The sequence below is a fragment of the Desmodus rotundus genome, chromosome 9 (assembly GCF_022682495.2).
Source record: "Desmodus rotundus isolate HL8 chromosome 9, HLdesRot8A.1, whole genome shotgun sequence".
NCBI lineage: Eukaryota > Metazoa > Chordata > Mammalia > Chiroptera > Phyllostomidae > Desmodus > Desmodus rotundus.
This window is the reverse complement of record NC_071395.1, coordinates 87,613,461-87,626,931: the sequence shown is the minus strand read 5'-3', so window position 1 is coordinate 87,626,931 and position 13,471 is coordinate 87,613,461. Positions and strand designations below refer to the sequence as shown.

The window sequence follows — 13,471 nt, the reverse complement described above, 5'->3', positions numbered from 1 at the left end:
CTTACTTTGAGGAGTCACCCACCTCTTGTAGTTACACTGCTTAGTCAGGACAATCCAGGCCAGATGAGAGAGTCCGCAGGCGCCTGACAAGTCCAGGCCTCGCCTGCCCTGTCACGACAAGACACTGTCTCGGAGCCCAGCTGCAGGATTAAGGAGGCAGCGTCATCCTTTTAAGGCAGTGAGATGATGGAGTTCTTACCATGGTAGGCCTCCTCTTCAAAGTCCTGCATCCCCTGGAGGTTTGGAGCTGGTACAGATGTTCTCTGGACCAAAACAGACCCGCAGCTCAGGGATGTCACAACACTCACCTCGACTTCCGGGCCCCAGCTGTGCTCCCCGGGGGTTCACAGCGCCCTTCTGTCAAAGGCTCCCAGAGAGGTCACAGCATCAGTTATGCTCACCTGCCCTAATGTAGTCCGACCACCTTCCTTTCAGTGCAGTGAAAGACTGAACCACTTATTTGGCATTAAATTAAAAGTAAAGACTGGTGAATCATTTACTTTTCAAAAGATTTCATTGCTTGGTGAAGACAGGAGTGAACCCCTCATAGGCGTAAAGGATGAAATTTTGACGTCAAATATTCTTTTTAACCTCCTTCCAGCTTCTCTTGAATTAGCACATTTTGTAATAGGCATGCCTATTAAACCTAGAGAGACTCCTAACTGAAACTTTTTATTTTCAGGTAACCATGTGAGGACTTACCCAAGTAACATAAGAGCATATAAGATGGGTACAGTGCCTGGGCCGTGCTGTGGACTTCTAGCAGGTTTGAAGACGTGGAGAGTGTGAAGCAAACTGTGAGAACAGTGGCTTTTTTTAATACTTAAATGTAATTAAGATCATAAAGACATGCATCACTCGTATACTAATGGGGTGGTCTTATTTGTGTCTGCCTAAGATATTTTTTAACATCCCTTTATTTTTTATTTCCATACTTACTTGTGTTTGGATGTATGCTGAGACTTGCTTATATTGGGAAGAGAAATGACTTCCTGTAACTTCCTGGTTAATGGTTATACATAGAACTTTACCAGTTGCGTATGATCGAAATCACGTTTGTAGTGTCATATCAAAAATTTTAACGTGTTTACATTGTTTTTGTGTTCGTATTCATATTTTATTAAAGTATTGTTTTGTACTTGTCAATTTTATTTCTACTTTTTGTTGCACCTCATTTCCTAAAACAAGTAGGACATCTGCATATATTTTTTCCCTACTGACAATCAAATTGTACTCTGGGGAAAAATACCTTATGTCATGTCAAAGATCAAATCCATACAGAGTGCATTTATTCAGAATAAAAGTCCCTGGGTCATCTGCTGTCAGTCCAAGTGCTTGCCACGTTGGGGTCCAATCTGATCCTGGATCCAGGGGCAGAAGAGTATAAGAATTTTAGGTAGCGGCTATGGTTTATTGTTATTTGATCTTGTCTCTCTTTTTTGTGATTGTTGTTTTAATTATAATATCAATTGACACGCTTTGAAATGCCTAAAAACGGAGGAGTGTGTTGGGAAGGACACTCAGCACACTGGCGAATGATAGCACCACGAGCCTTGATGGGCCCCTTTCTGTGGCTGAGAAAATACGGTGTTGCTCCCCTGCACGGGTGCTCGGATACTGTCCAGTGCCAGTAAGCTGTTAAATGCTGATTGGCTAACCCTGATTTGCCAAGGAAATTTTGAACTGCAGGGGATGGGTGCTCAATATTGTTTTGACCGTACTGTGGTGCATGCCGGGGACCCTTTGAGACACTAACAGTTGGACTGTGCACAGGGCTGTAATCATCTGGTTACCGTAAAAGGTCAGGGCCAGTGTTTATTTACGCTTCTTCAAAATTCTTCTCTCTTTCCCACGCCCAACTCTGTTGTTGCTGCCCAAGGCTTAATTACCCTTTTTTTGCACTGTAACTGAGACAAGGAGATGATAAGGAAGTAACAGGTTTTACAGCCACTTCCAAAGCCAGGGCCAGGACCAGCCTAAGCACCGCCTTGCGGCCCGTCATCAGCAGGCGGCCTCGCGTGCTTGCACTAAATCATCTCTGCCCCGTCGCCACTCTGCCTGGTCATGTTCACCCTGACACCTCCTCCAGAAATATGTCTCTGTCCTTTGAAAGATTAGGTTTTTCTTGTATTTACAATAAATTACAGCCCTGGCTTAAAGAATATTCAGGGGAAAGCAAGGTTGTAACAGATGCTGTTAAAACCACCTAACAGATGAGGACAGTTGGTACTCAGACTATGATTTAGTGCTCGGAAGGGAAAGATTAAGGCTGCATGATTAATTTTAAGTACTTCTCTACAGGCCGTGAAAACAGGCTGAAGCTCAGCAGATTTCATTAGTAATGTTATTCGCTGCTTGAAGTGAAAATACTTTGTGAATTGTATTGTCTGCTGGACTTGGAACTCCCACTCAAGAATATTTGTTTTTCATGAGTAAATATCAGTAGGTGTTTTGGAAAGCTGCCTGCTATTCTTTCTTTTCCTTATTTCAAGGGTTATGAAATCACAAACACTGGCGAACCTTTGACATTCCCCAGGTCCTGTTTCCTTTCCGAAGCGTGTCATATGCGTCTGGGAGTGAGCGGACTGAAACCTGAGGTCACTTTGACTGTGTGTGATAGGGGTACGTGGCTGACACTAATGTTTCTGTGAACGTTCTCAGATAAAGGAAGAGAAAGGAAAATGACTCCTGGCATGCTTAAAATTCCTTACCGAATGATCATCACTGAGCACACAAATCGGTACTGAAAGAAAAAGCAAGCACTCAGGAAATAAGTTATAAACATTGTGCTTTATTATAAAATCATCTAAGATTTCTTCCTTTCTTTCATCTGGCGGAAGATCAACTGTTTGTCACAAACCTATTTTAGTTACATTTCGAGTTATTATGATTGGCTGCTGCACCCGAGTCATCCGCCTGTGCTTTTTCTATCTCAACACGTGATAGTCAACAGGTAGTGGTTAGGAGCAAGCTGAGCAGAAGGACAGCTGTGGGATCACAGTGGTCTCGGTGTGTGTTAGTCTCCAGCCATGGGATCAGGCATGAGAAGGGTTACCGTGAAAGTTAGCTGTCAGTCATCTCCCTATGTCATGGTTCTGTTGGAGCCCACCATTCCTGTGAGCCACCGCAGGGGTCCGACCCCTGCCTTTGCAGCCTCCCCACTCAACAATCAAGTCCCCAGAGGGTGGCCGTCCAGGGCACAATGGGGGAAAAAGGAGGATAGAGAGAGGGAACAGAGAATGGACGGATTTGCTTCACAGTTTGTGCAAAAGAATTGACTGGTGACGCAAAGGAAATAGCTCAGATTCAAACATTACCCTGTATTGTCACTTATTAACAGTGATTTTGTCAGAAATGAGCATGTGCTTGTAGTGGTGAGCAACCTCATTAAGGGACTCTGCAGAGAAAGTGCAGAGAGAAGAAACTGAATTAACAATTAACAGCTCTCTTATTGAAGTGCATCGCCATCCACCGAAGGCAGTGGTGTCTTCGTTTGCTTTCTAAGGGTAAAAAGGAAAGGTAAAACATCAGAACTGGTGGGAGGAAAGTTTCAGAACACAAGGTCATTTTAATTCATGGTTTCCTTTAAAGAACTATCTCTTCTCAGCTTTCACATTTTGTTCAGAAAGGTCGTCTGTTTTAAGCCTTGTCATTAAAGGCAGTTTGTTCTTTAAAGTGAATTATCAAAGGGTGTAGAAATTGCAAGTTACTGAAACTAAAATGCATGATCAATTTTAAGTCTGCTAACTAAAGCTTACTTAAAATTGGATGTGCTTTTGTCCTGGCAGCCCCTTTGATAAAACCAGAAAAAGATACATGGTTGGTCAATTCAAAGTAGGAGAAGAAGATAATTAGATAAAACTTTTTTCCCAGTGATTGAAGTGGTTCTTGGATGTGGAGGCTTGATTAGGAAGCTTGTGGGATAGGCTGTAATGGTATCTGAAAAGTAAAAATGTTGATCCCAGATTTTGACCTGTGTTAACATTCTTCACTCCGTTGTTTTAAGAATGGAATCTAACTTCAGATCACATTATTTACCTCTCACATGGAGGAAGATAAATGGCATTTGCAGCATAAGACTGGAAGAATTGTAAAATCTGGATCCCTCACCAATATGTAGATCAGCTGAAAATTCAATCTTCTAGACATTTCAGTTTTAAGCAAGGATTTGCATCAGGCAAATGTTTTAAAACCAAAGGCCCAAGATGTTGCTGTAGATTCTGCTGTTTTTTAGAACTGAGCTCAGTCTAGACGTCAGGCTAATAAATACCCTTATATCCTCTTTGGGAGTCTCCCATTTAAGAGAGGTCTCATGGAAAACAGCTAGTTGGACGCAAAGACTTGACGGAGCCGAAAGAAGGGGCTGCCTGGCGAGAAGCCTGACGTATTTAACTAGCTGAAATGCAGACATGAGTGAAGCCATTTTGTCCCTACTCCTTTTACTTCAGCTGGAAAGGAAGAGTCGTCCTTCGGTGGAGTCCACTGATGAGTTTTGTTTCCTTGGGCGATTCTCTTCACTTATCCAGGCCTCACTTTCCTGACCCGTAACATAAAGGAATACAACTGGACCAACATTTGCCGAACTCGAGCACTATGCCTCGATTCCGTGTTCCTCACGCCAGTGTTCCATCGGCTCTGCTCTGTACGATTCATCATGAAGTAGTCAAATGTCATGTTTAGGAAAAATGGCATGCTGTATGCCCTCTTGAAGAATCAGATTTACATCACTCATTCATTTAATAAACAGTATTGGTTGCCTACTATGTGCTAGACAGCACTTTAACCACCTCCAGTTTAGTGGCTTACCACAGTCATTTATCACTTCTCTCCGCACTGAGAGCTGACCAGGCTCAGTGAGGCCGTTCTCAGTGGGGTTTCAAGCAGCCGCAGTCAGGTGTAGTCACCACAATGGCTCGCTCCCAGGGCGGCTGCCAGGAGCCCTCCAGAGCAAGCCACCTGACACAGAGCTCACTAGCCACGTGAGACCCGGGCCCAGCAAAGGCACAGCCTCACATTCACTGGACTCTGTCAGACACGGGGCCTGCCAGAGTCAGGGGAAGAGGACGCGAGCCCAGCGGTGTCACACAGCCTGTGGCCGTCTCCAACCCGCCATACCCTGTAGTGAAGGAACCTGTCTAACTTTCTTGCCCCTGGAATGTCTCCTGAAACAATGTGGTCCATGGCATTGTTTTTCCCATGGTCCACATATTGTACAGATTTCTGTGAAGTATTGAGAAACCGAAATCTCGGTGATGGCTGAAAAGTTTCTTCCTCTGCAAAACCCCATCAATCTATGTTGTATTTCTACAATCACGGGTTAAGTGATGGATCTGGAAACTGCTTGGCAAGCCCCGGGTTAGGAATTTTAATAAGGCCACGTCTTCCACTGTGATTCCTTCAAAAGATGGTAGCAACCACAGCTGTAGGTCTCTTTCAACTCTTCTCCGTGTGGGGCTTGGTGTGTGCTGTTCATCATAATTTTCTTAGCAAGTGTGTTATTACAAAGGCCCACCAAAACCCAGACCCCGTGCTTAGCATGGCTTCTTTTTCTCTCCTGGAAATGTTGGGCACATGGAAGGAAGGATGTGAACTTGCTGAGGCTCTGAGGGAAAATTTCCTGAACCACAGAACACTTAAAAACGACTCAACTAAGTAGAGCATAATCATCCAGATAAACAAATGAATCAGCCTCCTAATTGCCCCGTTAGCTTTCTCACCGCTGCTGAGTTATCTCTACTGATGCCACTTAGCCCAGCTCCTGGACCTCCCTGTTCTCAGCTGGCACCTGGGTGGGGTATACAGATATGTGGAGGAACCCTTGGCCGCCCGTTTGCCATCTAACATCATCTCTGTTTCTCGCTGGACACCGCCGATTGCAGGGCGGTCCCCCCAGCCCAGTGATCAGCGTGTGTTTTGAAAGCACCACAAGGGTGGATTGGACTGCATTATAGCTCTCTTCGGCAGGCAGAGCCTGACCCTTGAGGGTGCAAGGAAAATAAAAAAGACCTCTTTCCTTAGGAAGTGGAAGTACTTTCTTGACAGGGTGGGAGAGACTCCTGAGCATCAGGTACTTTTGGCAGAAGTATCAGCGTCGCCCGAGATTTCCTAAAAGCGAGCTTGCATCACCCAGGGTTGCTGTGTGCCAGCTGCCAGAGCTGTCATTTTCCTGCCATCCTGCGCCCCCCATGTTGCTCTGCAAGTTCGGTGTACACTTGGTTCCCGTCCGGTTTCCCTTGAACACTCACGTTTTTTCCCAGCAACTGCAGTGTCACAATCCTGTGCAAAATCCTTTTCCAAACTGATCATTTGGCCCGTGACATATCATTGTGTTTGTAATAAAAATATTTACCCAAGCCGGGTGCAGTGGTTGCTGCGAGAAGCCTGGGCGGGATTGCCTCATTGCGTCTGCAGCTGCTCCTTCGCAGAGTCGGGATCTGCCGGCAAGGCTGATGCCTCTTACAGTGTTGGGGAACCTTTCTCCGGCTGGGTTCCCACTTGTGTTATCTGATTTTCTTCCAAAGCGTTTTTATTTATGCATTTAGGCATGTGAATGGGGAAGCTGCTAGAGTACAAATTGGAGGGATTAGGGAATATTTTTTTCTTTTGAAATGCTTTCTACAATCTTTTGGAGGGGGTGTGTGTGCGTGCGTGCACACGTGTGTGTATGTGTGTGTGATTGTTTTAATAGGCTAATTAAGATAGCAAACCTAAGTAGACCTCCCACTGCTGGCCCCTGCTATTAGGTACTTTGCCTAAAACCATGTAATGCTCACTCTCTCTGCCTTTTTATTGGTAGAGGAGAAAGATTAATTGGCCCCATGTCCATCTCACATTGTAATTATTGTTCTCTCTCTGATATAACCTCTAACATATGAGGAGCATTTTCACTTCAAGCGAACTGTAAATTGAACTCGGCTCTTCAGAACTTGAAGAAACCTGCTCCAAAATTAAATGTTCTGCAGACCTCTGCTGAGTGCCTCGTGCGAGGAGCCTGGGACTGGGAGACGTACAAAGACTCGCTCCTTGCCTGTAAAGAGCTTGTGATCTGTGGGGGGAAATAAGACCTATAGAGAAGAGGAAGAAAAAAAAACAATATAAGAGAGAACATGATCTGTGTAGGAGAAATGCGCAAGATTATGGGAATTCCAAGGAAGCAATAACATTTCGAAATCGGTTCTTACAGGAGGAGGGGCCATTCAAACTGGGCTGGAGTAGGATTTCAGTAGGTGGAAGTGTGGGGAGGGCGTTCCCGATTGAGTCCAAGCCCGTGAAGTTGTTCAGATCACCTGATCACAAACCCATGCTGGGAGGGAAGTCGTGGGAGAGAAGATTAAAAAGGTGTGTTAGAGTCAGATTCGGGGAGTTGGGGGGGGGGGGAGAACCACACTCAATGGCCACCTTCAGCCCTGGGCTGGTCCTTGGCATGTGATGAAGGGCTGTGGAGTCAGGGGCTCTGGACTTGGGCCAGTTGCTTAGCTTCTCTGCGTCGAAGTTTCCTTAGAAAATGGAGGAGAGAGGAGAAGCAGGTTTGTGAGTGTTAACTGAGATAATGCGTTCAACGAGTCTAACAAGCAATAAATATTCAATACGTGATAGCTATTTTTATCTTCTGACAATCCTTAATAATTTCATGAGATAAGTGTTATTTATACTTGAAGAAACTGAAGCAAAGAGAAGTTTGGACATTTGCCCAAAGCCATAATTCTAGTATATGATGAAAGCAGAAATTGGCACTGATACCTCTCTAATTCACTCACTTTTGCCCATTTTACTATATTGCATTGCCTCCATGGATGGATGAGGAGAGGTTTGGACTATATAAGTATCAGGAGCAATTTAAGAGTTTTGAGCAGGGACGTGACACGATCAGAACTTGCTGTAGAGCATTTGCCCAGCCGCTCCATGAGGCAGGCTGGTTTAGAGGAAGCAGGCTGGAGGCAGAGGACAAGTTAGGAAAGATGTGCAGGAGTCTAAGATGGACCACATCCCCTGGGAGAGAAGCATCTCTCTGTGAATGGAAAGTAGGTCAAAGAGTCGGCAGATACTGTGGCACCTGAATGAATGAGATGATTGTAGGAGAGAAAGAAACAAATGTGGGGCCAAGGTTTCTAGCCTGAAAAGATGCAGGGTAGAGATTTGAGCCGGGGGAAGCATGATGAGTTTGGGGTTAGACATGTACTGAGCTGCATCGGGTAACTGGAAACCCGGGTCAGGGCCCAGAGATTTGTCAGTCAGGAGCATTGGGTGAGAGCTGATGCTGAGGACAGCTGACAGTTTCACCAAGCAAGGGAAAGGCTTGGGGGAAACTGAAAACGAGAGGCAGAGGGATAGGGGGGCACCAGGCGGGAGTGCACCATCTGGGAAGCTGCAGAAAAGAATTTATTGCCCTGGCTGGTGTGGCTCAGTGGCTTGAGCACCAGCCTGTGAACTGAAAGGTCATCTGTTCAATTCCTAGTCAGGGCACATGCCTGGGTTGCAGGCCGAGCCCCCAGTTGGGGGTGTGGGAGAGGCAACCAATTGATGTATCTCTCACACGTCAATGTTTTTTTTAAAAAAGGAATTTATCAAAGGGTTTTTTAAAGAGAATTAAGGGTAGGAGAGGGCTGGTTGCACAGTAAGACACAGGGTGCTTCCAGGATGGCTAAAAAACCCTGTTGAATTTGCCCTTAAGGAGGAAGTCAGAGGGAGCAATGAATCAGAGGCAAGAATCCAAATTCCTTGAGGGTCCTAACTGAAGGGTGTGGTGCCTTTCAGACTCCACAGTCCTGAGATAAGTGGTGGAGAGCAGGTTTCCTCCCCGGATTCTCCGTATCAGCTTGCACTTGGCAATGGTTCCACCAGACATTTACCCCACCAAAGCACCGGAACTTGTGCAGGCCAGCCACGTGGAAGGGTGTCCTGCATTATTTATGAAAGCCTAGGGAAATGTTTTTGAGAGCTCAGCCCTGCTCCCATCTACAGTTAGCCCCAGTTCGTGAATTTTGCAGAGTTGCTAAATGAGCAACTCATCGTGGGTTGAGCTACCCATCAGCCATTTTGCAAACCAGCCCTCTGGATAAATGGTGAAAATAAAACCGATTGTTCTTGAGGAACATTCCTCTACATTAAAATAATTTCGTTTATGTTTCTTACTGATATGGAATTATCATTAGTTTTCAGGCATTTTTAATTTAACAACAACAAAAAGTCAACTTGAACTTGATACTTAGGTAGAACTTAACATTGAATTAGTAGTCTATGTACTTGATCACAAAATTATTTTTTAATGCCCCACTTGCCCCCTATAAAAACATTAGTTAAGAAAACCAGGCGCGTGATTGTGAAAACGTTTGAGGGGTGAAGAAAAGTGCATTAAAGACAGAGCAAGGACAATATGAAGGCTTTGGAATTAAACACAAAAAGATGAAACAACTCTTTTAAAAGGGAATTAAATGTAGTAAAACTCTGGAAATATAGGTAAAGCTTTCTTACTAAATAAAAGCATTTTATACTCTAAATTTTTGAACAAATTTTGTAAATGTTTACCATAATATCTAGAAGCCCTTGTCTTCCTTTTCTTATTTTTTTATAGTTTAGCTTCAAAATTTCTTTCATGCCAGCACTGAAAGTTGAGTAACAGGGAATTAGAAAGAAAATTGGCAAGACATTATAATTCTGTCAAAAGAACTTGGAGCGTGGGCTAATTTTAGGAGGGAGAAAAAATGTCTTTCTTCTACTAAGAAAAATTGAGACCAGGGCATGTGGTCACTTTAAAATCTCCAGCAGGGGGTGGAAGGGTATAAATGCTTTCAATTCCCTGACTGTCCTCCACAGAAGTGACACAGGGAGCTCAGTTCGGCCCAGGGACCTCGCACTGTTAGGAGAACTCAGTCAACTCAAGCTGGCCAGACCGTGGCCACCCCGTGGACCCCCACTGAGAATGTCTAGAGATGACTGTGGTGACTCAGTGTGCCGCCACTAACCCAGTTCTGGATTTCCTTTTTGTCATAGAACGTGCCCTCCCAGCTACAAAAAAAGAACTCGGGGCCCAGTCAGACTTTAAAGCATGTCGATAGTAGCTTGGACGTTTGCTGCGTAGGCCCGCAGAGTGGGCAGTGAGGGGGAGTTTGCAGACATTGACCCAGGACTTGGCTGCTGCTGGTGTCCCAGAGGCGGCGCCCTTTCTGCCCCATGGCATCAGCTACAGGCAGGCTGAGCGGCGGCACGGGTAACTGTGAGCTGGAGTTTAGAATACTTGCCACTCTACTGCTGAGTGGGATGTGCCGTTCAAACCCCAGGCACGCCAGCAACAAACGGAGAGGATCCCAGCAATATTGTCGAGAAGTCTTGAGTTTTGTTCCTAGAAATGTATGTAAAACTTCATCTGAAAAGAGTGTTTGGGCCATAATAAGTAATGTCTTGTTTCAGATTAGCTTCACTATAATACCATCTAAATAATTCCATTTTACCTACTTAGATTTTATGCTGTAATTCCCCCTTGGCTATAATGGTTTTATCTGTGATTATGCCCCTAAGGGTGGTTGAATTTTACATATGCCTTCTGACCAAAGAGAAGAGAAAATATAATTCTACTCTGTCTTCAGGCAAGTTATTAAATATTTTATTGTACAGGTATAATTCGCAATACTCAGAGGCAAGAGCTTGTATTGCTAGACAAATTCAATTTCTCACGCTGGCTAAATTGGCCTTTGGGCCAGCCGCTTAAAGTCTGCATGCCCTAGGTTCACCATCCAGATAGACGAGAAAGAACGACCACGGGATTATCACCTTAGCGATGTGTTTAAGGGGTGGAAGTCACAGTGGAGCAATCACTTCGTCCACCCTCAAAGGGGAATGCTCCCTGCCACAGCTCTAGACAGCCCCTCCCATTCAGCAGCTCATCCTGGTGCCCAGTCCGGGTTTAAGGTCTTCTCTTCACCTGGTTAAGACCACTGCTCACCACCAAAACGGGTATTTAGTATGGACTAAATCAACTGGAAATGCAGTCTACCCTTCAAGGCCAAAGTACATAGCGATTCATCTGACTCTATCTGCTGCTTAAAAAGAATAGAACTGTTTTGTAACAGTTTGTTTAAAAAAAAAAAATCAAGACTTAAAATGTTTTCATGCTTCAGTATACCTAAGAAAAGCAGGTGTGATGTGTGGATTCTTGAATCAACAAAATGATAAAGAAAGGCCTGAGTTTGGGAAATAAAGCATTTATTCAAAAGGAAGATATCTTATTTGATTGTGATCACAATTTTGAAGGACAGAAGAAATACCCGAAGCATGTGTAGAGCCAGTTCTTGGTGTAAGAGAATGCGATAGGCTCATTCCTGAAGCAGAAAAGCGTTTTTGATGGCGGAGCAGGAACCCCAGTAGGCGCGAGGAATCCTGATGACTCCGAATCTAGCAGAAGTTTAGTCGAAAGAACCACTTCTCTCCTAAACACATAGAACAGGAAGACACTTTCAGCACCACGAAAGCTGTATTTCATCACTTCTGGAAATGACCTTGTTGGTTTGATGTCAGAGTACAAGAGAAAGCTGTAAGAACTTACTCAAAAACATCAAAGAGTTCTGCAGAAAAGTTAACAACAGGGAGCAGTGGAATCTTGGCTCCCCTGGCAGTTTACCACTCGATGGATTCCTAGAACATTCGTGCACATTGTACCCCGGTCACTGTTTTCTAGAGGTGACCCTGAGTTTGGACACAGTTCCAAGGCCCTTGGAGCAGTGAACAAAGCTGTCCTCTTCTGTTTAACACCATTGGACTCATATTTTAAGAAAACTCATCCAACCCAGCTCATGAAGCACAGCTTTCCAAAAGGAGCATTTTGATCTCATGTGTAATTTGACTGATTTTTCTGAGATTAAAGATCAGCTACCAAGTGGCCTAGAGCCCCCATTTTTGGCTTCAAAGCCCATGCCCTCTCCCCGATTGCTTACCCTCTCCCATCCCCTCATAATAGATAGGACTTGATGATTTGACTTCGTGGTGCTGTGAGCCAAGCTTTTGTGTCACAATGGTTCCACCTGGGCCAATGCCCATTTCCTAGTTCCTTCTGTATTCTATGTGTCTTACAATCCAGAAAGGCTAAAGGGTCTAGCCCTTAGTGGCCCTGGACACAGTGCCTGTTTGGAAATACGCTGTAAGGCACCAAAGCTTCATTTCATAAACCATCTGATAGGACCTTTTATAGGAGAACGACACTTGCCAGAGTCCCAAAGAGGGACTTGTGCAAGACTCTGCTCTTGAGCAAGAGTGTGAGAGTGGACTGGAAATTGTGAGAGAGGTGTCCCGGCATTGCTTCCAAATGCATCCGGTCCCTGTCCAGGTCTGGGCCCTCGACTATCTCTCCTTCATGCTCTCCTGGGCCAGGATCTGTGAAGAAGCTGCTGCCTTCCAATGTCAGAAACTGCTAGAGCTGAATAAGGAAATTCTTTCTCTTTGGGATTCCATTTCTTTCCCATTATTTGCAAGGTTAGAGTGGACATGGAGGGAGGCCTTCCCCTCCCCTTGAGGCTACTGGGTCCTCATTCCTGCAAGACCTCCGGCAGGGGTGTCCGGGAAGCAGAGATTGCGTTGATTGTGCAAGCCCTTGATCAGTATCTCGCAGGTCCTTTGTGACTCCAAGAATTCTCTGACAAAACCCCATGATGCTAATAAGCACAATAACTATACTTAGGCAAGAGGGGGGGAGTGTGAAGCTCCCAGACAGACCCTTGATGTCCAGCCAGATAACCTCACATGGCACATGAGTAAATCTGGGTGCCTCCAGAACGACTCACATCGCATAAGGACTTGGCTGTCTCATTGCTGATGCCTCTGGCTTTCCGATTGGAGATGAGGAAAGCACAGCTGAGGGACGTGAAAGAAATGTCACTGGTTCCGAGATGTCACTTGAGAAGGACAGAAGCAGAGCCTCCTGGCTTCCAAGTTTGAGTCTCTATAGATTTAAAACGTTACCTCTCAACTTTTGCTTGAAATAAAATGCACCGAAACAGCATCATGTACAAATCATACCTCGGGGCCGGCAGCTCTGGACCCGTCCCAAGCCATGAGGAAGCGAGTTACCTCCCAATAAGCCTGGAGCCCCATCTCCTCTGTAGTTTGCACATAGGTCGAAAAAGGGGGTGCAGACAATTCCTAGAGAGAGCGTAACCTTAGTCGTTGGCTGAGTTTACTCTTTGAACGACAGAAAACATGCCAACTTTGAACTAAAAGCACGCCTGAATGGAAGTAATCTGTTTTCTAAGGGCAGGCCACTTTGACAGACATTTCTCCCTGGATCCTCACGACCATGCTGTGAGGTGGTTGGATATCATCAGCCCTTCCTTACAGATGAAGAATGAGACCAAGAGGTTATATCCCAAGGAGGAATGGTCCTGGTGGTAGAACAAGGACTCAAACCGAGGTCTGTCTGATAAAATCCTTCCGCTCCCCCAGTGAGTGTGGACCGCGGTCCTTACCCTGGCTGCACATTAGAATC

General features: G+C 45.1%; 1 protein-coding gene across 8 annotated transcripts in view; it reads left to right on the top strand.

Annotated features, from left to right (window-relative positions):
- CEP112 (centrosomal protein 112) overlaps positions 1–13,471 on the top strand; it is a 370,586-nt gene that overhangs the window by 319,844 nt on the left and 37,271 nt on the right. For 3 of the 8 annotated variants that reach the window (XM_045182485.3, XM_045182486.3, XM_053911957.2), the window contains one exon: positions 683–2,229. In XM_045182485.3, the coding sequence (XP_045038420.2) occupies positions 683–686 (4 nt within the window). In that variant the 3' untranslated portion in view covers positions 687–2,229. Of the gene's footprint in view, positions 1–682; positions 2,231–13,471 lie in introns of those variants that run through there. The other 5 variants (XM_045182483.2, XM_045182484.3, XR_006653046.2 and 2 more) reach the window with 4 other exon arrangements.